Below are 27,266 nucleotides of genomic sequence, written 5' to 3'. Positions count from 1 at the left end.
GCCTGTTCAGGGGTAGAATGACAGATTTGTACCTTGTCAGCTCGGGGGTTTGAACTTGCAACCTTCCGGTTACTAGTCCAACGCTCTAACCACTATGCTACCCTGCCGCCCCAAGTGATAATGGTCACTTATTAATCATTACCTCATATCAGTCTCATTCTGAACGTCGCAGAATCTGCACAACCCGAGTCTTATGGATCATTCCATACTACACAATTGTCTCCCCTGTAACTATTCCCAAGGTTGTTGATATTGTCGTGACGTGACTCTCATTAATGTGATGTAATTTATAAAATAATTACCTACTATGTTTAATTGTTACTAGATTAAATTAATAATGTAACAATTAACTCATTAGGATTTTGGGCACCACGGGAGAAGTTGTTTAACGAGTTACCATCTCCAGAATTAAACTCAAGAATATATATAGTGATAACGGTCACTTATTAATCATTACCTCGTATCAGTCTCATTCTGAACGTCGCAGACCTCTTGAATCTGCACAACCCGAGTCTTACTGATCATTCCGTACTACACAAATGTATTTGATTATTTATTTACTAGCAAACTAAATGATAACATAAGATAGACACACACACACGGAATAGGTTATTGATTAGAAACTAAATACGATGAAAACAGGTCCCCAGCGGACTAACACAATATGACACTTGTTACAAAAGATGGAGAGTTAAAGAGAGAGAGAGAAAGCGAGAGAGAAAGATAGACAACACTTGTACACATTTGTGAACTACGCTCACAGTAATTCTAATACCTTGCCCCGAACTGCCGCCCTTTTGGGAAAGAAGTAATGCATCTATTTCTGTGTTGATGGTCTTCGTTGTGTATCTCTGTTGGACCTAGGCCTTCGTGAAAGGGTTCGATTGTGCCTTCTCCTTCGGATTGGCCTTCTCCTTCATTCTCAGGTGTAAGGCTCTGATTGTCCACAAGAAGTCAAAATGTCCTTCTTAGTTGTCTGTGTTTACTTTCACTCGTTCTGGAAGAGCGGTCTTCTGAGGACAGCTAATCAGCTGTTTCAATGATCCCCAGAGCGGTGATGAGAGCAGTGTAGGTGACCATGATTTGAAGAGAATAACCAGATGGTCCTACTTAATTTTACTTTCTTAGATACAGTACTTAGAACAGCTACTCAACCGTAGCATTGATTGTTAGAGGCTCCTTTGTCTTCTTCAACCTTGTGTTAATTTTCAGTGTCGTGACCAATCTAGACCCAGCTGCAGTGGTCTAGTCTGGTATGTTAATTCTTAACTCAATCTTTTATACCCTCGCCTATAAAGGAGCATTTCCGTCATACTGACACGCTGTCTGAGCTCCCTCGGGCGTGGCTAGTTACGAGGCAAGGTATCATCACTACTATGATCTTGTTAGATAACTAAAATCACAATCCTATCATCACAAAAATATTGTCTTCATCCTTGATATTTTCCCCATTCGGATTATGAAATATATTGTCCCAGTGTTAATTGATGGATGTTGAAGTTTTGGGGCAGCAAAACCTTCCGTAAAAAAGGGATAGTTACTTCCCAATACTGAGGAGGAAGGGGTGAGAATCCCCTCCTGCCTAATTTACGACCGAGTGTTAATGTGTCAAAACTGGCCACCCCCCCATTTCCCTCTTTTGTGGGTAAGAGGGTTTGGTAGTTGTTAGCTATTTACCAAGCTGATGTGAGGCCTTTGATCCTCACCCATGAGAGTCATGACAATGTAAATAAGAATGTGTTTTCAGTCAACTTACCTGGTAAAATAAGGGTTAAAAAACAATGAATAAATAACTGCTGCCAAGGTAACAGAGTTACTTTGCAGAAAATGAATGAGATCAAAAAGTTGGAAATCCATATCTCAGGCCACTTGAATTCTATCCCCACCCTGAAGGAACACAGCCCCCATGGATACGCCATATCAAGTAAATTTGCTGTAAATCTAATCATATCTGTCAAGTTTGTTGCTAGAAATCAAGTTACCACTGTAGGTACATCATACACTCATTGGGGTTTTGCCACAACCATAGCTCAGTAGAAAATGTCAATCAGCATCCAGATGTGACTGGGCCATGTACCCTCTGCCCCCACCTTCTTCCTCTCCCATCTGACCCCTCCCACTATTAGGTTCCTCCGCTCGCTGGCACGCTCTCTGCCCCTGTACATGACCCTGGCCTGGATCTACTCGGTGGCAATGATCGTGAAGGGCATCGTTATGGAGAAGGAGGCGCGTCTGAAGGAGACAGTGAGGATGATGGGGCTGAGAAGCTCCACCTACTGGCTGAGCTGGGCCGTGTCCAGCATGCTGCCGCTGGCTGTCAGTGCTCTCCTCCTCACCCTCATCCTCAAGGTGATTCACCACTAATTCCAGACATTCACCAGTTCTTGGAGGGCTATGGGCATCAACTGTGGGCTTAGGCTGTCAATGACTTGACGAGAGGAAAGTGATACTTGTATTGTAATAAGCATGTAATAAGCCTGTAATAAACTATAATTAGAAGTAATACCAAACAGCAGACCTGGGCCTAGTGTTGTAACATTTTAGATACATTTGGATGAGTCTATCAGCTTGCATACCACTGCTTGTAATAAAAAAAAGTGGTGTCGCATTACTCCTAATGACAGTATTCAGTGGGTTGGGGTTTGTTCAATCAAAATGGTAGCGAGGAGGAGAGTTTAATCAAAGACTTGAGTTGCCCTGGAGCACAAACCTCCAAGACTGGGAAATTATTTCCTTGTAATGCTGATAAGCAGAGTTACGCCACTATAGGGGTTATATTACAAATAACCATAGACTAACAAATAAAGGCTCACTCCTACAGAAAAACACCAAAATGGCAGCTCCACCAATTGGATTGCTGTTGAGATCAGGCAGGGGTGTAAGCACTTGCATAGACAGATTTATGGATGCAAGGACTGACCATCCTTTTGTCGTGTCTTTGGCTATGCCGAATAATGCTAATCATGTTATTGTAATTAACTAGAGAGTCGGGGCACCACGAAATAATATTTATAGAGCTGTAATCTTCTGAATAAACTCTTAAAGACCTAGTAATATTTCACATCAATAGCAGTCAATATTAATCATCAGCTTAATTCAGTCTCATCTGAAAGTTGTAAATTCTTGGTTATCTTCATGATCCCTGGCTAACAAGTTGAATCAGCAATACAAAATTGGGTTTAATTATTTATTTACTAAATACCTAACTAATCACACAGAATTAGATGTACAAATAATTAATTATACCTTGATTACAAATTACGTCATAAAGGAAAACGTCCCTAGCGGGCGGAACAAATATGACAGCTGGTTACACAAAAGTAAAGGGCTGGGTTTGAGTGAAAGAGCGGGAAGACTGAGGGACAAAGATAGAAGCTGTGCTATTGTAAATACAGTATCTTATGCATTCTAAATTACCGCCCATTTGGAAAAGGAAAATGCAATAAATATTTACTCTGAGCTGCGCTTCGGTAGGTTGGTTTAGATGGAAGGCCGTGTTGCCAAACCGAGTCCTTTGTCCTTTGAAGAATGTCTCTGGTTGTCAATTGGATACGTTGTAGTAACGTCGTTGTGTGATAGACGGGATACTCTGTCTGTTCCTTCCTAACCCTCGTTTGCAGCTGCGGTTGCCAACTCAATGGCTAGGTATCCCTTCTGTAGTGAATAAGAGTTCAAAGTTCATACTATTCGCAACCAAAGCTCACGCTGATGTTGGCTTCGTTCTGTAGTTATTATCTGAACCATTCTGACATCAGACCGTCGTCCTCACATCCTCGGAACAGGAGGTTATATTGTCGTCAAGGCTAGATATAGGAAGGGAGAGGAGGGCGTGTTTGAAAAGTTTTATAACCCATGTCCTAACCTTATGAAAACCCAAATCTCTCATTTGGAAGCTAAAATTACATTTCATCTCCTCACCAATAATTTTATATTCAAACATTTAAATTGAACAACAATTCCATGTGAATCCGATAATTCTGATGTGTAGACTTTCCACTGTAGAGATTATTTCATCTTATCATTGATGAGAATGTCTCAGATGACAACCGAACTGACATCATATTCATTAAGTACCACCGTATATGTTCAATTGGTCGGATTACCCGAATATAGTTCATTTCCCCCCCACCTTCTGATGTTCCCAGAATATCTATGTTAACCAAGGGGTTTGCAAATGTAACATCAGTTGGGTAGAGAGAGGAAAAAGGCGGGAAGAGGTATTTATGACTGTCATAAACCTACCCCCAGGCCAACGTCATGACACTTTACATCAACATGATGATAAATCATATTTTGAAGCTGTGTTAGAAGTACAATAAGTGATATATTTTTAGGAGTAGTCTTGATAAGACGCTATCAACACCTGGTGAGTAACTCTGCCTACAGCTTGTCAAATCATTAACAATGAGTCATTTTAATCAAAAGCTTTATTTCTGTGCCGCTTTGTGCCGTCTTCACAAATAATAAGTTAATCACCACAATCAGTCGCAATCAATCTGCTTTTGTCTGTGAAGCTTGTTCATTGTAAGATATCCTTCTCTTGCCCGAGCTGCTAGACGAAAGAAATGGTTATGCCTCGAACATCCATCGGCAATCAATACTCCCAAAGTGCTAACTTGGGTAGTTTAGCGGCTACCACTGGAATACTTAAAGAAATACATCCTTCCTTTCTTCCTTCCTTGAAGTAATCAAATATGTAAAATGTTTGTATTAGTGAAAGTAAATCCATGATAATGTAGGATTATTTTATAGGATATATTATTGTTTTCTAAATCATGGTTGTGTAGTTCTAAAAATATGGTGAATCAGTTGTTTTGAATTGTAATGGTAATTGATTATCTACCTAACAACTTCTTTGCTTTATGCTGATTGGTCAGATGTTTGTTAATTGTTGGAACAGGAAGTAGTTTAGTTTACGCATGGCTGTAAATATGGTAAGTTTGTCATTAAACCTGCAAAATAGTCATCTGTATGTATCCATTGTTTATCCGTAGTCATCTATCCACTATGTAAAGAACCCTCAAACTACAATAGCTTTGCTTTCAACTATCACCCATCACTTGCAGATCTGTGATTAGCTAATGAAAACGAGGAAGGAAGATGTATTTCGAACAAGGTCACAGTGTTGTATCTTCCCCCTTCTTTCCCCTTTTATTATCACTTTCATCCCGACCCTTTACCGGTGCAGTATGGGAAGGTGCTGCAGTACAGCGACCCCTCTGTGATCTTCGTTTTCATGCTGGTCTTCTGCGTGGCCACCATCATGGAGTGCTTCTTTATCAGCGTGTTCTTCTCCAAGGCCAACCTAGCGGCGGCGTGCGGGGGCCTCATCTACTTCGTCCTCTACCTTCCGCACCTCCTCTGCTATGCCTGGAGGGACGTCTTGGGGTTCCAGGTCAAAATCGCTGTGGTGAGTGGACCTATGGAACTACTCTTGTGTACTGTTACTTCCACCACAAGTCCATAATGGACAGCAGAGACCCAGTGGGTGTTTATTAGGGTTTGGATTTGGAAGTGTATTGAAGACTAAGTAAGTGATTTTGTAATGGTGTTGAAGAGAGAGGAATGTTATACTTTGACCAAGAGAGTTGTGGGGTTCTACCTGCAAACATACAGTCAACACCAGGCACATGGTAGACATGGTGTGCAGGCTTTTGTTCTCGCCAAGCTTAAATAGCACACCTGATGCAATAAACCAACTGATGATTTGATTAATTATGTTGTGAAAAAACAAAAGCTTGCACACCCTGTGGGTCTCTAGAACCAATGTTACTAAAACACACACACACAAGCATGCACAGACACAGTACAGATGCTGGGATAATTTCCAACCACTGTGCGATCCCCATGATCTGAACTATAGATCCTTGCCCTGACACGCAAGTATCTTTTGGATTGTATTCCTACTGGTATACAGCAATCTTTACGTCATACCACAGATTCTCAATTGGATTGAGGTCTGGGCTTTGACTAGGCCATTCCAAGACATTTAATGTTTCCCTTTAAACCACTCAAGTGTTGCTTTAGCAGTATGCTTAGGCTCATTGTCCGGCTGGAAGGCGAACCTCCGTCCCTGTCTCAAAACTCTGGAAGACTGAAACAGGTTTCCCTCAAGAATTTCCCTGTATTTAGCGCCATCCATCATTCAGACTAAAATTTAACTTTTTGGTCATCAAGGAAAACACTATGTCTGGCGCAAACCCATCCACACTTAAATTCTGACCAGTTTCCCAGTCTCTGCTGATGAAAAACATCCCCACAGCATGATGCTGTCACCACTATGCTTCACTGTGGGGAAGGTGTTCTCGGGGTGATGGGAGGTGTTGGGTTTGCGCCAGACATAGTGTTTTCCTTGATGGCCAAAAAGCTACATTTAGTCTCATCTGACCAGAGTACCTTCTTCCATATGTTTGGGGAGTCTCCCACATGCCTTTTGGCGAACACGTGTTTGCTTATTTTTTCCTTTAAGCAATGGCTTTTTTTCTGGACACTCTTCCGTAAAGCCCAGCTCTGTGGAGTGCACGACTTAAAATGGTCCTATGGACAGATACTCCAATCTCCTCTGTGGAGCTTTTCAGCTCCTTCAGTGTTATCTTTGGTCTCTTCGTTGCCTCTCTGATTAATGCCCTCCTTGCCTGGTTCGTAAGTTTTGGTCGGCGGACCCTCTCTTGGCAGGTTTGTTGTGGGGCCATATTCTTTCCATTTTTTAATAATCGATTTAATGGTGCTCTGTAGGATGTTCAAAGTTTCTGATATTTTTTTATAACCCGACCCTGATCTGTACTTCTCCACAACTTTGTCCCTGACCTGCTTGGTCTTCATGGTACCGCTTGCTTGGTGGTGCCCCTTGCTTAGATTTCACACAGGCACTTAGATTGCACACAGGTGGACTTTATATAACTACTTATTGTCTTCTGAAGGTAATTGGTTCCACCAAATCTTATTTAAGGGCTTCATAGCAAAGGAGGTGAATACATATGCACGCACCACTTTTCAGTTTTTTTATTTCACTGAATACTTTTACAAGGCACTGTACTACCCATAAAATTTAGCTGGCAAACAGGGAAATGGTTCCAATCGTTTTTTAAATTTACCCATAGGGGATTTGAGAAACACTTAAAATGAGGGCTGCATTTTGTGTATGCTTACCCTGGCATGACGTTTTGATAACCGTGTAAATCTCTCTAGGACAAGGTGACTTTTAGCAATATATTCACCTGTATTTACCCCGGCAAAATGAAATGCTAATTATGCCATGATGATATTGACGAGATTGCTGAATTTAGGCAAAGGTAATAATCTCTGGATTAACTATCTAATATTAGCTAAATGTAGTAATTAATAAATTGGCAAGATTTCTTTAAATAGTCAATTCTGTGAACTGTCTTGTGCAAGTTTTTTAAATTGACACAATACCTGTTAGCAAAGGTGTCAGCTAGAGATGACGTGCAGGAGCTTGCAGGGATTTGTAGTCTTGCATGATGTCTACTTTGATTCCAATAAACTTTTTTGAATCTGAGAGTAAATTGAGCCAAATATATTGATGAAAGTCACTTTTTGCGACAGATTTACACGGTTATCAAAACGTCACGCCAGGGTAAGCTTACACAAAACAGACCTTATTTTAAGTGTTTATAAAATCCCCTATTGGAAAATGAATGGTGGAAAAACGATTGGAACTTTTTCCCTGTTTGACCGCTAGGTTTTATGGGTATATGACACCTACACTGTGGTGCTCTATTAATGATATTCCTATGTGCCTTGTAACCATTCTTCTCTCAACCTTTTAACTCTGCCAATGTATCACCAGAACTATATTGTTAACTTCAATAACCCCCTGTTGTTATTGTATTTGCAATTTGATCCAATTATTTATTGATCTCTCCCAACTTTCCCCATTAAGTTTGCGTGTTTTGGGGTGTAGCCCATTGCCCTTAGCCCTTACTGTATACAAAATCAATTTGCGATACTTTTTTCTGTGATCTGAAAGTCGGAGATTTCCTCTGACAACAATAATAATAATAACATTGAGTCATGTTGTTTCATTTCCTATATGGTGCAGTTATTGAGCTTTTAAGGTTTAGTTCACACGGTGATATTACTTTTCATTTTCTGACTGCTCTCTGCCAGAAGTAGGGGAGACCGGGGTTGGTTGTTACACGTTTTACTCTTGTGTGTTATTTCTCAGCACCAGTATATCTCACAAGACTCCTTTCAACGTTAATAGAAAGACCAAGGTCTTGGGTTGAAATAGGGACCCTTTTTATCGTCATATCTTCTTCCACTCTGTGCCCCTGTGACAACCAGCCCCATCACAGGGTTGATTGTGTCACACAGTATGGGGTTGGTTGTCACAATGTTTGCTGGCAGCTTATTCCTTTTGTAACAGGACATTAAGCAATATAGCACACAGTCTTAGAAAATGGCGTTTCTTTGATCGAACAATGTCTAAACTTTAGCATTTAATGCGTGTGTATGCATCTGTTTGCACATTCATATGTACACGTGTGGGTGTGGGACAGAAACATGTGTGTGAGAGAGGGAGGCAACAAACCCACATAGCACAGATACCACTGCCCATTGGATATATACAGTACATGATGCGGTTTAGACTTTGGACCGACGTCTCCACACTACATATTCCCAACACACTACATATTCCCAAAGGAGTTTGTGTTTACTGGGAAGGGAGGTCTCTATAGCAACAACAGCACAAAAGAGCTTGGGATTTATTGTATTCTGGCTCTGATCAATGTGGTTATAATGGAGTTGATAGTGACAACCAACCCCACATTCCATGTGATAACCATCCCCAACCAACCCCCAATGCTAATTGCCTTCCAATTTTACTTACAACATGGCTTGACTTAGCAAATCAGAAATAGGTTTGGGATGCAACTCCCCATTTCCTCTATTCAACAAACTACATTTTTCATGTACACTCCCATAATTCAAACATTTAAATAAAGAAAACACATTCCCCTCACCTCAATGTTTTGCATTGCTGACATGAATTGACCAGGTGGATGAGTAATTTTCAAAGAATTCACACATTTTAATCTTATAATTATTACACAGCACCCTCTAGATTGGGAGTGATAAGCAGAGGTGGGACCAAGTCACTATTATTTGAGTCACAAGCAAGTCTCAAGTCACAAAAGTCCAAGTCCCAAGTAGAATGGGTTGAGTCCAGTGGTGTAAGCAGGAATATGTTTATGGCATGGCCAGCAAAAATGTATACCTACACATAATAAACTAGAGGCTTATAATTAATTGACTATGAGACTGGAACATAATGTGCTGATATAATAGTAATAATGACAATAGGCTTGGCAACCTCTCACTGATAGTAGGCTAGCCTAGGCGACCAGGAGATAGTAGGCTAGGATAGGATAGACTCAGTGACCAGGAGATAGTAGGCTATGCTAGGCTAGGCAGCCACAAATGTAACCATTTAACACTAGAAGAGCCGAGAGCGTCATATTGACACAAAACGAGTGTTTTTTTTTAATGACTTTGCCATTTTTAAAGTTATAAAGTTAGTCTAAAGACAAGATTAAATTGACAATAGTTTGAAGGGAGAGAATATTATCAATTGTTACATTGTATATGAAGAACAGCAGGGGCTGGAATTGATACAGAGGCAGGGATACGAAACTCAGTGACAAAAAGTGACTTTTGCAAATTCTCCTCCAGAGCCAGCAGAGGGTGATCTGTTTTGAGATCTATATAGTATCAGAAATAGCAGATTATGAAGTTTCCAAATCACGTACAGTGCCTTGCAAAAGTATTCACCCCATCTGTGTTTTTACTATTTTGTTGAATTACAACCTGTAATTTCAATGTATTTTTATTTGGATTTCATGTAATGGACATACACAAAATAGTCTGAAATGAGAAATGAAAGTGAAATAAAAAAAATTACTTGTTTCAAAATAATTTTAACGGAAAAGTGGTGCGAGCATATGTATTCACCTCCTTTGCTATGAAGCCCCTAAATAAGATCTAGTGCAACCAATTACCTTCAGAAGTCACATAATTAATTAAAGTCCACCTGTGTGCAATCTAAGTGTCACATGATCTGTCACATGATCTCAGTATATATACACACCTGTTCTGAAAGGCCCTAGAGTCTGCAACACCATAAAGCAAGGGGCACCACCAAGCAAGCTGCACCATGAAGAGCAAGAAGCTCTCCACCAGGTCAGGGACAAAGTTGTGGAGAAGTACAGATCAGGTTTGGGTTATAAAAAGTATCAGAAACTTTGAACATCCCACGGAGCACCAATAAATCCAGTATTAAAAAATGGAAAGAATATGGAGAGCGAGCGCCGCCCACCAAAACTCACGGATCAGGAAAGGAGGGCATTAATCAGAGGGCTTTACGGAAGAGTGGCCAGAAAAAAAGCCATTGCTTAAAGAAAAAAATAAGCAAACACGTTTGGTGTTCACCTAAAGGCATGTGGGAGACTAACCAAACAGATGGAAGAAGGTAATCTGGTCAGATGAGACAAAAATGTAGCATTTTGGCCATCAAGGAAAACACTATGTCTGGCACAAACCCAACACTTCTCATCACCCAGAGCACATCATCCCCAAAGTGAACCATGGTGGTGGCAGCATCATGCTGTGGGGATGTTTTTCATCAGCAGGGACTGGAAAACTGGTCAGAATTTAAGGAATGATGGATGGCGCTAAATACAGGGAAATTCTTGAGGCAAACCTATTTCAGTCTTCCAGAGATTTGAGACTGGGACGGAGGTTCACCTTTCAGCAGGACAATGACTCTAAGCACACCGCTAAAGCAACACTCGAGTGGTTGAAGGGGAAACATTTAAATGTCTTGGAATGGCCTAGTCAAAGCCCAGACCTCAATCCAATTGAGAATCTGTGGTATGACTTAAAGATTGCTGTACACCAGCAGGAACCCATCCAACTTGAAGGAGCTGGAGCAGTTTTGCCTTGAAGAATGGGCAAACATCCCAGTGGGTAGATGTGCCACGCTTATAGAGGCATATCCCAGGAGACTTGGAGCTGTAATTGCTGCAAAAGGAGGCTCTAGAAAGTATTGACTTTGGGGGGTGAATAGTTATGCACACTCAAGTTTTCTGTTTTTTTGTCTTATTTCGTGTTTGTTTCACAATTAAACATATTTTGTATTTAGTTGGCATGTTGTGTAAATCAAATGATACAACCCTCCCAAAAAAATATATTTTAATTCCAGGTTGTAAGGCAACAAAATAGGAAAAATGCCAAGGGGGTGAATACTTTTGCAAGGCACTGTATCCTTGCCAAACAACTCTTAAAAATGATCCCTTGAGCTGTATTTCTTTTTTGGGGGGCAGAATTACTGCTATTACATGTGCTTCCCGCATGAACTCGCAACATTCAAAGCACAGTTATATATTTAAACAAAATATATCCCATTCTGTTCTTTTGAAATACCTTTTCTTAATATATTTATTAAGGAATAAACATATTCCTTAAAGGGGAATTTCACACATGTTTTCATCGTGTCTGAAGAATTTCTAGGTCAGTGAAATGTTTCACACGTACTGTAATTGCCCAGGAGCGAGGCAGGTCTGGGCTTTGGCTGCTGAATGATACACCCTATGACGGCTTCCGGTCTATTGATGGAGGGGGCGAGATCTGGAAATAAATGTAGTGTTGCTTTGTTGCATTTTCCAAAGGCTCGATGTGATACTCATCTCACTATACATTTTTGTGCGTTTAGATATAGTTGTCCTTGTTTGATAGAGCCATTGGATGTATTCAGCGATGTTCCTATCAGCGGATTCATTGCTAAATATACAAGTTGACACATTTTTCTAGTCTCTGAAAGACTACAACTCTGGGGTGGTGCGAACTCTGGCCGTGTTCCTCCCTCAAGGCAGACTTTTTTGAAAGGGAGGCGGATACTAAAAACATAATCCTTTGGGAAAAACTGAAAGAACTGCCCAGACCAGAATGGCATGATTCAAAGATGGAGCATTTTTTTTAGCTACATGGTGACATTCAACCATATATTATTCAACTGGAATATAGCGAAGAGGATTCTAAACAAAGAGTTGGATTTAGCTAGAAACTCAGCTACAGCACCAAGATGGCATATGACAAATATGGTGGCTAGCTAAGTTCGTTATTTTTCCTGCAAGCCACCTAGCTAGCTACCTAACTTTAGTTGATCTACTGAGACCCATTTTATGTATTGCTGGCGATTATACTACAGTGTTACAGTAGGGGGAAATCTAATTATTTTTCTGTTTGCTAACTTAGGTAGTTAGGTAGGTAGCTAGCTAAGTTAGCTAAACAATTACAGGTAGCCATATCTATGACTAAAAATAGAAGAGGTTTTACAATCGGAGATCAATTGTATCTCAATTGTAAAATCTCTTCTCTTTTTATTTATTATCCCTTTTCATGGTATCCAATTGGTAGTTACAGTCCTGTCCCATTGCTGCAACTCCCGTACAGACTCGGGAGAGGCGAAGGTCGACAGTAGTGTGTCCTCGTAAACATAACCCAGCCAAGCTGCACTGCTTCTTGACACAACGCTTGCTTCACCCAGATGCCAGCTGCACCAATGTGTTGGAGGAAACATAGTACACCTGGCGACCGTGTCAGCGTGCACTGTGCCCGGCCCGCCACAGGAGTCACAAGTGCGTGATGGGACAGGAACATCCCTGCCGGCCAAACCCTCCCCTAACCCAGACGACACTGGGCAAATTGTGTGCCGCCCCATAGGCCTCCCGGCCCATGTGGCACACGGCCTCTAGTGGACATCCATAGCCCATCCAACTACCTCATCAACATATTATTTGTATTTTTTTGCTCCTTTGCACCCCAGTATCGTTACTTGCACACTCATCTTCTGCACATCTATCACCCCAGTGTTTAATTTGCCATACTGTAATAATTTCGCTACTATGGCCTATTTATTGCCTCACCCCCCTTATCCTACCTCATTTGCACACACTGTATATAGATTTTCTCTATTGTATTATTGACAGTATGTTTGTTTATTCCATGTGTAACTCTGTGTTGTTGTTTGTGTCGCACTGCTTTGCTTTATCTTGGCCAAGTCACAGCTGTAAATGAGAATTTGTTCTCAACTAGCCTACCTGGTTAAATAAAGGCGATGCAGTGCCTTAGATCACTGCACCACTCGGGAGGCCCTACCTCTTCTCTTTTTAGTCGTAGATATGGCTACTAAACAGCAAGCTGTAATGTTACAACCAGCCACCTAAAGCTAGGTTTACCAGCAAATGTTAGCACATGACTGGAATTGGCTAGCTAGTTAGCCTGGCACATGCTAAATTGTTATGTAACTTTTTGGCAAAAGTGTAACAACAGCAAATGTAAATACTTCTACTAGCTTGCTATGTAACACAATTGAATAAGGTTGACATTGGTTATGATTTTGACTGTGGATGCATTTCAAATTTTTATTATTGGCCATCCAGCATGTTAGCTGCTAGGTAAGTTTACTAACTAACAATGAGGAGAAACAAGAAAACAACAATTTAACTGTTATAAATCTCTAAAACTGCCTCCCGAGTAGCGCTGTGTTCTAAGGCACTGCATCGCCGTGCTTGAGGCGTCACATGTCATAGCCGGCCGCGACCGGGACACCAATTTAGTGGTTTTTCTTTCGTACATATAGCCTACAAATCAAATTGTATTTGTCACATGCATTGAATACAACGTGTGTAGACCTTACAGTGAAATGCTTACTTACAAGCCCTTAACCAACAGTTAAAGAATGCAGTAAAATAAATATTTACTGAATAAATGAAAGTTTAAAAAATGTATATATCAAAAAAGTAACACAAGAAAATTACATAATAAGAATGAGGCTATATACAGGGGACACCAGTACCAAGTCAATGTGTGGGGGTACAGGTTAGTCGAGATAATTGGTAAAGTGACTATGCATAGATAATAAACAGCGAGTAGCAGCAGTGTAAAAACAAAGCAGGATGGCGGTCAATGTAAATAGTTTGAGAGGCCATTTGATTAGTTGTTCAGCAATCATATGGCTTGGGGGTAGAAGCTGTTAAGGAGCCTTTTGGTCCTAGATTTGGCACTCTGGTACCGATTGCTGTGAGGTAGCAGAGAGAACAATCTATGATTTGGGTGACTGGAGTCTTTGACAATTTTTTGGGCCTTCCTCTAACACCGCCTAGTATATAGGTCCTGGATGTCAGGAAGCTTGTCCCCAGTGATGTATTGGGTGTACGCATTACCCTCTGTAGCGCCTTTATGGACAGATGCCGAGCAGTTGCCATACCATACCACTCGCTCCACTTCAGCCCCTACAATGTTAATGGGGGCCTGTTCGCCCCTCCTTTTCCTATAGTCCACGAGCTCCTTTGTCTTGCTCACATTGAGCGAGAGGTTGTTGTCCTGGCACCACACTGCCAGGTCTCTGACGAAGCGCTTATAGAAGTCATTTAGCTCGTCTGGTAGGCTTGTGTCACTGGGCAGCCCGCGGCTGAGCTTCCCTTTGTAGCCCGTAATAGTTTGCAAGCCCTGCCACATGCTCCTGCTCCTTGAAAGTGGCAGCTCTTCCTTTTAGCTCAGTGTGGATGTTGCCTGTAATCCATGACTTCTGGTTAGGGTATGTACATACGGTCACTGTGGGGACTACACCATCGATGCACTTATTGATGAAGCCGGTGACTGATATCAAGTCCAATCTCAAGTCTGGAGTTAGACTCAAGTCCAAGACATGTGACTCATGTCCCACCACTGGTAATAAGCACTGTTACAACAAACCCCAGTCACCCCTACAAGCACTCACTCATACTGTGTAACTCAAGTCTTTATAATGCACATACTTGAGAAAGAGGATAACTGAGACCGAATAAACCCATGGGGAAGTTTTGTAATGAAAAGATAAATAGCATATACATGCTCAACTTTTATTGTAGCCTTTCTGAGTGACCTTTCTGCTCTGTGTAGGACCATTTGTCATGGAGCTGTCTGTTCTGCAGAGACAAAGACACAGCCGTTCGTAATCTTCATTGCCGCGGAGACACATCTTTCGAGACTTTAAAGTAGAACCGTGATTCCGTGTTTCTGAAAATTGAAATATTTAGCCGCGGCCTCAAAAAATAGCCTACTCTGGCACCTGACAATGTTCTGTGTTTATCTTTTCACGCCGGTACACTCTATTTCCTTTAAACCCATTCAAACAAGTAATGCCAACTCAACGACACTGATCTTCTCTCTGAAAAGTGTTTTCAGGGTTTTTTATTATGTTCACTTTCAAGTTTTAATGTGCACAATTACGGTGAAATGCCTTTCTTGCAAGCTCCAATATAAATGTACAGTAGCACTAGAAATAACATAAGTGAGAACAAAAACAAGAAAAAACAAGAGAGTAAGAAGCTATATACAGGGTCAGTTCCAGTGCAGTATTTACAATGTGCAGTCATACTGGAGTGATGGAGGTAGGCATGTATAGAGGTAATGTGACTAAGCATCAGGATATACGATAAACAGAGTAGCAGCAGCGTAAATTATGATTGTATGTGTGTGTGTAGAGTGACTATAAATGTGTGTGCATGTTACGTGTGTGTTGGAGTGTCATTGTGCGTGAGTGTGTAGAGTCCTGTGAGTGTGCATAGAGAACGTGGAACAGTGTAATACAAAGGTCAGCACAGATAGTTCATGTAGCCATTCTGTTGGCTATTTAGCTGTCTTATGGCTTGGGGATAGAAGCTGTTCAGGAGCCTGTTGGTGTCAGACTTGATGCACCAATACTGATAGCCGTGCGGAAGCATAAAGAACAGTGTACGGCTTGGGTGGCTGTAGTCTAATAATTTTCCGGCCCTTCCTTTCACACCGCCTGATAAAGAGGTCCTGGATGGCAGGCACCAGTGATGTATTGGGCTGTCCGCACCACCCTCTATAGCGCCATGCGATCGAGGGTGGTGCTGTTGTCATACCAAGCAGTGATGCTGCCAGTCAAGATGCTCTCAATGTTGCAGCTGTATTTGGCCCATGCCAAACCTTTTCAACTTCCTGTGTTTTTGTGTGGAAAAGTTGCCAATAATCCTTGTGGCATCTCCCTTATTTCTTCTTAGGTGTGTGTCATATCTTGTGTATGTAGAGGGGAGGAAAAACACGACTTTTAATGTATTCCGTGCTTTTTTGTCAAAGTACCTTTGTGCAGTTTTGCCCTTGGCATTGAGATTTCATTCCTCCACTCCCCCTGTTGAGACGGATGGGCTACTCCTCTCATTTGCATGAACAATGTTCCTCTGACCGTGTTGACTTCCAGTCCATCCCCGTAGTTTATTTATTAGAGGGATGTATTTTCATCACCCAACATAGAATAAAGTACACCGTTTCCAGGCACACACACACTCACAGAGAAACACACACAACTCCCACTATTGTCTTTGATATCATATTCATACAAGGCATTTTAATAATGGCAAATAATTTGCATTCATATTAATGACTGTTGTGATTTGAGGATTTAGCCTATGCAGAGATATTAGCTGTGTGTGTGATATCACAAGGACAGTAATAATGTGTTGTGGCCTCTGTATTTTCATGTTGATGTGTTTCATAGCGGATGGTCTGTTTGTTTCTGGGGCTTTTGCCCTTCTCAAAGTCAGATTAGCTGCACCGTCACTCTGTCAGCCTGTCACTGAAAGGTCAGGGAGGGGTCACTTGCTCCCCTGCATCACCCTTTGTACCATGATTGGCTGCCAATTGTTTGGCAGTCGAACGTGTCCGAGCTCAGACTCAGGGGAACAGTTGAATGGGTGCCAGTGGCTTTGCATGTAGAGACTGCGGACAGCGTTCAGGTCAGACCTCGGGTGTCGCAGTAGGGTCATAACTTCCCCTATTGTCACTCATTCAGAATGTCATTCAATTACAGACATTGGCAGTTGGCGGGTGTTCGATGCGACAGAAGAGGGCCAACATTTACAATGTTTTTTTTGGTGCTGTTGTACATCATGTGTTGGTCTACAAGGCTTTATTAAGTGTTTGTGGCATCTGCCTGGGCTTAAACACTTGGGGTAAATGAAGCATGCCCAAACAGCTGGCAGGCAATATGGCAGAAGAGAGTGATCGGCTGTACCAGAGGATGTGTCATGGGCAAAGCACCATTTGTCATTTCCCTAGCAATAACCTACTGTATCAAAGATGTTTTTGAAGCATTTTAAAATAGGATGGAATGTTTCCAATTAGAATACAGATACTGTTGCAAAAGGTTTTTCCTACAATTAGCCCTATTGAACACGACCATGGTTTCCCATAGCTAGGGTAGGCACTGATCCTAGTCAAAGGCTCAATTGAAAAATCACATGATACACTGAGGGTACAAAACATTAAGAACACCTGCCTAATATTGAGTTTCACCCCCCTTTGCCCTCAGAACAGCCTCAATTCGTTGGGGCATGGATTCTACAAGTTGTCGGAAGCATTCCACAGGGATGCTGGTCCATGTTGACATCAATGCTTCCAAAATTACTGTTGTGTCAAGCTGGCTGGATGTCCTTTGGGTGGCGGACCATTCTTGATGTACACAGGAAACGGTTAAGCGTGAAAAACCCAGCAGCATTGCAGTTCTTCACACTCAGACCAGTGTGCCTGGCACCTACTACCATACCCCGTTCAAAGGCACTTAAATATTTTGTCTTGCCCCTTCACCCTCTGAATGGCACACATATACAATCCATGTCTCAATGCTTAAACATCATTCTTTAACCTGTCTCCTCCCCTTCATCTACACTGATTTGAAGTGGATTTAACAAATTACCTCAATAAGGGATGTTAGCCTTCACCTGGATTCACCTGGTCAGTCTTAAAGAGCACGTGCTCCTAATGTTGTGTATAATTCAATGACAGTGTTGCATATCTGGTACAAGTCCTCTTTTTTTGCCTTGAGGTTCCTGACATGCTCTGCCTCACGAATGTTGAAGGTGATAATGATGATCTGACATGAAGCCCGACATCCACTCTTGGATAATAACCAATCAGATCTAAACTGCATCCATTTCCAGAGTTTGCTGTCGTGTGTGGCCTTCGGGTATGGCTGTGAGAACTTCGCCAAGTATGAGGAGCAGGGCATCGGTATCCAGTGGAGTAACATTGCCCAAAATCCTGAGGGAGATCGGTACAGTTTCATCGTGTCCATCATCATGATGCTCATCGACGCCCTCATCTACTGGCTGCTCACATGGTACATCGAGAACGTCTTCCCAGGTAACTCATTCATGAGAAAGCCAGGGGCGGCAGGGTAGCCTAGTGATTAGAGCGTTGGACTAGTAACCGAAAGGTTGCAAGTTCGAATCCTGAGCTGACAAGGTACAAATCTGTCGTTCTGCCCCTGAACAGGCAGTTAACCCACTGTTCCTAGGCCGTCATTGAAAATAAGAATTTGTTCTTAACTGACTTGCCTAGTAAAATAAAGATAACATTTTTAAAAATGCACACTCTGGAGTGAAGTTTCCCCTAGGTACAGATCTAGGATCGGCTTCCCCTCCCCCAATCGTAACCGTCTGTGGGGAAAAACTGACCCTGTATCCGCGTCTCCCTGGATTCACGTCACCCTATAACGTAATGCTCACAGTACGGTGTCCATATTAGGACTCTCCAACTCCAAGTGACTGTGACACAACTTCCATTAACTTCTTAAGGATGACGCAGAATGCTGTTGCCATGCAGGAACAACACTCAGCGGATTTCAGAGCGCCACTTATAGTTTTTGATAAAACTCATAATTTCATTAAACTTTCATTAAAATACACATTCAAGGTAGTGAATTAAAGCTACACTCGTTGTGAATCTATCCACCAAGTCAGATTTGTAAAATGCTTTTTCGGCGAACCCCCAAAATACTGCAACGTCACCTAACACGACAGATTTTGCGGTAGCCGGTGCTACCCAAAACGCAGAAATAAAATATAAAACATTCATTACCTTTGACGAGCTTCTTTCTTGGCACTCCTAGATGTCCCATAAACATTTATTTGGGTCTTTTTTTCGATTAAATCGGTCCATATATAGCCTAGATATCGATCTATGAAGACTGTGTAATCAAGGAAAAAACTGAGTTTGATAACGCAACGTCATTTTTAAAAATTTAAAAAGTCGACGATAAACTTTCACAAAACACTTCGAAATACTTTCGTAATGCAACTTTAGGTATTAGTACACATTAATAAGCGATAAAATTCATCAGGAGGCGATGTAAATTCTATAGGTGTCCGTCTGGAAAAAATGTCCGGAGAAATCTCAACCAAAAAATCCTGTTGGAGGCCGGAGGGAATCGGTTCCCTTGGGTCGGTTTGACCAAGAATCAAAGCCTAAGCAAATGACAAGACTCTAGACATCGTGTGGAAGCTGTAGGTACTCCAACCTCGGCCTCATTTAATCCGGTTCACCTTTAACAATTCCTGGAAGTGGCGCATGGATATTTATTTCCATTTTCAGTGATCAGATTTTCCTGCACTTTTCGATGAAACGCACGTTCTGTTATAGTCACAGCCGTGATTTAACCAGTTTTAGAAACGTCTGAGTGTTTTCTATCCACACATACTAATCATATGCATATACTATATTCCTGGCATGAGTAGCAGGGCGCTGAAATGTTGCGCGATTTTTAACAAAAAGCTGCGAAAATTCGCAGCCTCCCTAACAGGTTTTAAGGTGTGAATGTCCTAATATGGACACCATGCTCTGCGAGTGCTGTTCATAATGACATCAGTTAGTGGATAAAGTGCAGTCGATAAGTAACGTATGTCCCACTGACATGAACATAATGTACATAAATGGAACACATTCCACCCGTGTGATGCTATAGTACTCTGACGTTGGTGGTTAAACTGTTTTATAGACCAAATGTACGTTATATTGTAATTACGGAATCCACAGAGTACACAGAATTGATACACTCTTTGTGTATGTGTTGTTGTTGGTCAATAACCAGAAAACAAATCAAATATCCCAGCAGACTGCCATAATATATTCATCTCATCTTCTCTAATTAAAATAAGAGGGGGATTTGTGCCAGTCTAGCTGGATGGAAACATGCACTGCAAAGTGTCATCCCTCAAGCTGTTAATAAAATGTGAATGATGTTCCTCCACTCTTGATAACAGGCCAATATGGAATAGCCAAGCCGTGGTCCTTCCCTTTCATGGCCTCCTATTGGTGCGGGATGTCTGCGGTGCCCAACGCTGACCCTAGTCAGTTCAAGGATCCCATGGAATACAATGGTATAGTAGCCAGTGCTATTCACACAAACACCTGTGCACAAACACACCCACACTCAGGCATTACGCAACAGTTATTTATTTGTCTGGTTTAACACAGGTCATTCCCATCACAGACAGAATGCAACCTCAATAAGCCTAGTTCATTATAACTTTAGACTCCTGATTGTTGGCACCTTGATTTTGTGTTAGATAATAATAGACAGATAATGCTGGGGGAAAAACAAGGTTGAGCTCGGAAAGTCAAAGCCTCGTTAGTAAATGACTGCTAATTAACATTTGGTCGAGGGAGGTGCAACGTAGTTTTATTGGCCGTGTCTAGGCCGTTTCATATTCTGATCATGGAGTGGAATTCCGGAGTCATCATGCGTTTACAATGAAAATTTGAACGTGCCCACCATGTCCACATTGTGTCCGGAGTCCCTTTTCTCATGCTATATTCAAATATCAGTGTGCGTTCTGGAATAGGCTAAATGTGACTCAACACCTGGATTTGGTCTTATGCAGCAACAACATTTTTTACATTGGATAAAAGTAGAGACTCAACTAACATTAGCTAATGAGCCAGCCAGCTAACGTTAGCTAGTTAAACAACAATGAACATAGTGCCAAATCTTGTGTTTTTTAGGCAAAAATAAGAGCAGATTCATGCAGATTCATTTGGCACTATGTTCATGCAGGGTAGTAATAACATGTCATTACTACCCTGCATGAATCTGCTCTTATTTTTGCCTATATCTGTGACCAAAGTGAGTTTCACACTGGTTGTGGGAACAACAGAAAGGGGTAGCCTCTAACCAAGAGGAAATGTGACACACGGTATAACTAAAACCGATTCGAACCTTCGTCTGATGAGGAATAGGAATCATCGGACCAACACGCAGCGTGGTAAGTGTTCATAGTAAATTTAATTAAATAAACTGAACACTGAATGACAAAAAACAACAAAGAGAGTGAGTGAATACGAAACAGTACTGTAAGGTGAAAAACACAAAAGAGAAAGCAACTACCCACAAACACAGGTGGGAACAGGCTACCTAAGTATGGTTCTCAATCAGAGACAACGATTGACAGCTGCCTCTGATTGGGAACCATACCAGGCCAAACACATAGAAATACAACACACAGAACAAAACATAGAATGAAAAAACATAGAATGCCCACCCCAACTCACGCCCTGACCAAACCAAAATAGAGACATAAAAAACGAACTAAGGTCAGGACGTGACAGTGTCACACAGCATCCGTAAAATGTATTTCATATAACTGATCTTTTGTTGTAATAGCATACACCTTTTTTATCTCATGAAGGGAATATAATTATTCAGCTGTGGGTAGATTTTGTGTAGAACATAGATTTTGGCTGCGATTTTGTGTGGAATATACTTTGAGGTAGCTTTTCTGAGGGCATGAATCAATCATGGTTAAAGTGTCTGCTAAATGGCATACCGTCGCTGTCTGATGAAAACTTTGTTACTCCATTTTGCAACAAAAATAAATAATTTACTGATACCAGTAACTCCCCTCAATGTGCTCTGAACATTTCATGACTCTATGACCAAGAAAATGTATTCAAAATAGTTTTAAAAGTTTAATAATTGTGTGTTCGTTAATGGGAAAATTGCATATTTTCCATTTCTTGAAAAGTTCATATTTTGGAGATTAGGTTTTCAGCGACAATATATATACAAAAATATATGGACACCCATTCAAATGAGTGGATTTGACTATTTCAGCCACACCCGTTGCTGACACGTGTCATGCAATCTCCATAGAACAACTTTGGCAGTAGAATGTCCCTACTGAAGAGCTCAGTGACTTTCAACATGGCACCTTCATAGGATGCCACCTTTACAACAAGTGAGTTCAACAAATTTCTGCCCTGCTAGAGCTGCCCCAGTCAGTGTAAGTGCTGTTATTGTGAAGTGGAAACAAGATCTAGGAGCAACAATGGCTCAGCCGCAAAGCGGTAGGCCATACAAGCTCACTACGGGACCGCTGAGTGCTGAAGTGCGTAGCAGTTTATATAGTTTGTCCTCGGTTGCGACACTTACTACCAAGTTCCAAACTGCCTCTGGAAGCAACGTCAGCACATGAAATCGGTTTCCATGGCCGAGCAGCCACACACAAGCCTAAGATCACCAAGTGTCGGCCGGAGTGGTGTAAAGCTCACCGCCATTAGAGTCGCCACAATTGGAAACACGTTCTCAGGAGTGATTTAATCACGCTTTACCATCTGTCAGTCCGACAGACAAATCTGGGTTTGGCGTATGCTAGGAGAAAGCTACCTACCCGAATGCATAGTGCCAACTATAAAGTTTGGTGGAGGAGGAATAATGGTCTGGGGCTGTTTGTCATGGTTTGGGCTAGGCCCCTTAGTTCCAGTGAAGGGTAGTCTTAACACTACAGCATACAATGATGTTCTAGACCATTCTATGCTTCCAACTTTGTGGCAACAGTTTGGGTAAGGCCCTTTCCTGTTTCAGCATGACAATGCCCCCGTGCACAAAGCGAGGTTCACACACAAATAGTTTGTCGAGATTGGTGTGGAAGAACTTGACTGGTCTGCAGAGAGCCCTGACCTCAACCCTATCAAACACCTTTGGAATGAATTGGAATGCCAACTGCGAGCCAGGCCTAAACGCCCAACATCAGTGCCGAACCTCACTAACACTGAGGCTGAATGGAAGAAGGTCCCCGCAGCAATGTTCCAACATCTAGTGGAAAAGCTTCCCAAAAGAGTGAAGGCTGGTATAGCAGCAAAGGGGAACAACTCCATATTAATTACCATGATTTGGAAATTATGTTTACGTCCCATGTTTCATGAGCTGAAATAAAAGATCCCCAAATTGTTCCATATGCACAAAAAGCTTATCTCTCTCAAATTTCATGCACAGATTTGTTTACATCCCTGTTAGTGAACATTTATCCTTTGCCAAGATAATCCATACACCTGACAGGTGTGGCATATCAAGTAGCTGATTGAACATTATGATCATTACACAGATGCACATTGTGCTTGGGACAATTAAAGGCCACTCTAAAATGTGCAGTTTTGTCACACAACACAAAGCTACAGTTGTCTCAAATTTTAAGGGAGCATGCAATTGTCATGCTGACTGCAGGAATGTCCAACAGAGCTGTTGCCAAAGTATTGAATGTTCATTTCTCTACCATAAGCCGTCTCCACCGTTTTTTTAGAGAATTTGGCAGTACGTCCAACTGGCCTCACAACCGCAGACCACGTGTAATCATGGCAGCCTAGGACCTCCACATATGGATTCTTCCCCTGCAGGATTGTCTGAGACCAGCCACTTGGACAGCAGTTGAAACTGAGGAGAATTTCTGTCTGTAATAAAGCCCTTTTTATGGGGAAAAAACTAATTCTGATTGGCTGGGCCTGGCTTCCCAATGGGTGGTGCGGTCCTGCCCAGTCATGTGAAATCCATATAGGTCCTAATGAATTTATTTCAATTGACTGATTTCCTTAAACAAGCTGTAGCTCAGTAAAATCGTTTGAATCGTTGCATCTTGCGTTTATATTTTTGTTCAGTATATTTATATACTGTGTGTGTATATATATATATATATAATTTCATGTATGCAATGTATTATTTACCATCTATACATGCATTTAAAGACACGTGACATTTGTCTAAAGCAGGATCATCTCTTTTTTTGTGTGTTTTATTTTAAAGATTATTTGGAAAAGCCACTACCCAATATGAAGGCAGGGGTCTCAATCAGGAACCTTGTGAAGATCTATAAAACGGGAAAAAAGCTTGCTGTGGATGGACTTAGTGTGGACTTCTACGAGAATCACATTACCTCTTTCCTTGGTCACAATGGCGCAGGAAAAACAACCACTATGTAAGTAAAATAATTATACAAATTGATTGAATTGATGTAGTACTTTCCCAGGTGCTCAAAGATTTAACACTTGACATTATATGGAGGCAACTCACCTCATCCACTGCCAATGTGTAACCTGGTTGATGCCATGGCCCAGGAGCCATTTTGCCCCAGAAAGGTCAGCACACATCAGCTATAACAGTGGAGCGGTGAGAAGAGGTCATACAAACTATCAGCTCTCCATGGTTACCACATTACATAGTGCTTTTCAGGGCCATAACACTGCTTACACAAAGTTGATTGTTTGTGTTGGTTCATGCTGCAATCTGCCTGTCTACAACAGAGCCAATAGCAATATTAAACTCTTAGCTCTGCTGCATTAATCCTTTCATCAAAGAACTTTGGCATCGTTCTCAGCTCATGGTGTTAGCAGTATGGCCACAGCTCAGGTTGAGGCAAGCCTTCTGAAAGTACAATAAAGTTAGTTAGCAGCAGTGCCGGGGTGTAAGGGGGAGTCATTTAATTGCTGGTCGAAAAAACGAGTGCAAGAAGTTAGGTAAGGTTAAGATGGCACAAAATGAAGACAGTCAACAAGGCCAGAGAGTGAGTGAGGGAGAGGGAAAGAGAGAAAACAGGTGGGGAGATGAAGAGGATAAATAGAGAGTGGGTGGGGACAGTGAGAACGAGGGAGAGAAAAAGAGAGAGAAAGATATAGATAGACAATGTGTGGGTAGAGGGAGAGAGAGAGAGAGAGAGAGAGCGAGAGAGAGAGAACTGAAGAAGACAACAGGTCTCAGCTGCGCAAGCGGAATGAAAGCCAGAACTGAAGCGAGGGAGCAAAGCATGACAAGTAAAAGGAAGGACGAGCAAGTGCTTAGTCACCATCAAATATCAGTTGAATGTTGTGTCCACAAAGCTCTTTGTGACTTTAAGTGTGGCAATACGATATCAAAGTCCACATAAAACTTTATTGCACATAAATGAAATGAAAGATTTCTCAATGCATTGTTGATTTGACCAACTTTTCCAAACAAGCGCCGGAGGAGATGGCCGCCGTTTTACCGTCTCCTAACGAATTGTGCTATTATGTGAGGGTTTTTGCGATATTTGTAAATTAATTTGTACATAATTTTTCTGCAACCGTATCTTCCGGCAGAAAAGAGCTTCTAGATATCAGGACAGCGATCACTCACCTCGGATCAGACAAAGATTTTTTTCAACAACAACAACAGCAAGCAGAACTCACAAAATATTCTCCAAACACCCCACAGGGCAGACATCCCAATTATTCGCAAAAGGAAGACATGCAGAGGAAGAAGAGCCGGATACTTCGTCCGGACCCGCAGAAGGCAACTAGGAAAGCTGCCGTTACCATCAATATTACTCGCCAACGTGCAATCATTGGACAATAAACTAGACGAGGTACGATCACGAATATCCTACCAACGGGACATCAAAAACTGTAATATCCTAAGTTTCACGGAATTGTGGCTGAATGATGACATGGATATTCAGCTTACGGAATACACGCTGCACCGGCAGGATAGAACAGTGCCCTCTGGTAAGACGAGGGGGGTATGTGCATATTTGTAAACAACAGCTGGTGCACGAAATCTAAGGAAGTCTCTAGATTTTGCTCGCCTGAAGTAGAGTATATTGTGATAAATTGCAGGCCACACTACTTGCCTAGAGTTCTCAGCTATACTTTTCATGGCTGTTTATTTACCACCACAAACAGATGCTGACACTAAGACCGCACTCAGTCAGCTGTATAAGGAAATAAGCAAACAGGAAACCACTCACCCAGAGGCGGCGCTCCTAGTTGCCGGAGACTTTAATGCAGGGAAACTTAAATCAGTTCCACCAAATCTCTATCAACATGTTAAATGTGCCATCAGAGGGTAAACATTTCTAGATCACCTGTACTCCACACACGGAGACTCGTACAAAGCTCTCCCTCACCCTCCATTTGGTAAATCCAACCACAACTCTATCCTCCTGATTCCGGCATACAAGCTAAAATTAAAGCAGGAAGCACCAGTGACTCGGTCTATAAAAAAATGGTCAGATGAGGCAGATGCTATCACAGACTGGAACATGTTCTGGGATTCTTCCGATGACATTGAGGAATACAACACATCAGTCACTGGCTTTATCAATAAGTGCATTGAGGACGTCGTCCCCACAGTGACTGTACATACATACCCCAACCAGAAGCCATGGATTACAGGCAACATTCGCACTGAGCTACTGGGTAGAGCTGACGCTTTCAAGGTGCGGGACTCTAACCCGGAAGCTTACAAGAAATTCAGATATGCCGTGCGACAAACCATCAAACAGGCAAAGTGTCAATACAGGGCTAAAATTGAATCATACTTCACCGGCTCCAACGCTCGTCGGATATGGCAGGGCTTGCTAACTATTACAGACTACAAAGGGAAGCACATCCGCGAGCTGCCCAGTGACACGAGTCTACCAGACGAGCTAAATCACTTCTATGCTCGCTTCGAGGCAAGCAACACTGAGGCATGCATGAGAGCATCAGCTGTTCCGGACAACCGGTTGCATCACTGCCTGGTACGGCAATTGCTCGGCTTCCGACCGCAAGGCACTTCAGAGGGTAGAGCGTACGGCCCAGTACATCACTGGGGCAAAGCTGCCTGCCATCCAGGACCTCTACACCAGGCGGTGTCAGAGGAAGGCCCTGAAAATTGTCAAAGACCCCAGCCACTCCAGTCATAGACTATTCTCTCTACTACCGCATGGCAGGCGGTACCGGAGTGCCAAGTCTAGAACAAAAAGGCTCCTGAACAGGTAACCAAATGGTTACCCGGACTATTTGCATTGTGTTCCCCCCCCAACCCCTCTTTTACGCTGCTGCTACTCTCTGTTTATCTTATATGCATAGTCATTTTAACTATACATTCATGTACATACTACCTCAATTGGCCCGACCAACCAGTGCTCCCGCACATTGGCTAACCGGGCTATCTGCATTGTGTCCCACCACCTGCCAACCCCTCTTTTACACTACTGCTACTCTCTGGTCATCATATATGCATAGTCACTTTAACCATACCCACATGTACATACTACCTCAATAAGCCTGACTAACCGGTGTCTGTATATAGCTTTGCTACTGTTTTCAAATGTCTTTTTACTGTTGTTTTATTT

General features: G+C 42.0%; 1 protein-coding gene across 1 annotated transcript in view; it reads left to right on the top strand.

Annotated features, from left to right (window-relative positions):
• The window catches only part of LOC112232763 (phospholipid-transporting ATPase ABCA1-like), a 223,467-nt gene that overhangs the window by 29,505 nt on the left and 166,696 nt on the right, over positions 1-27,266 (top strand). Inside the window, exons 7-11 of the mRNA XM_024399987.2 lie at positions 2,127-2,349; positions 5,189-5,410; positions 18,027-18,228; positions 20,127-20,243; positions 23,939-24,110. Coding sequence (XP_024255755.2) covers positions 2,127-2,349; positions 5,189-5,410; positions 18,027-18,228; positions 20,127-20,243; positions 23,939-24,110 — 936 coding nt within the window. The remainder of the gene's footprint in view (positions 1-2,126; positions 2,350-5,188; positions 5,411-18,026; positions 18,229-20,126; positions 20,244-23,938; positions 24,111-27,266) is intronic.

The sequence above is a fragment of the Oncorhynchus tshawytscha genome, linkage group LG15 (assembly GCF_018296145.1).
Source record: "Oncorhynchus tshawytscha isolate Ot180627B linkage group LG15, Otsh_v2.0, whole genome shotgun sequence".
Classification (NCBI taxonomy): domain Eukaryota; kingdom Metazoa; phylum Chordata; class Actinopteri; order Salmoniformes; family Salmonidae; genus Oncorhynchus; species Oncorhynchus tshawytscha.
This window is presented reverse-complemented; position numbering and strand designations above follow the sequence as displayed.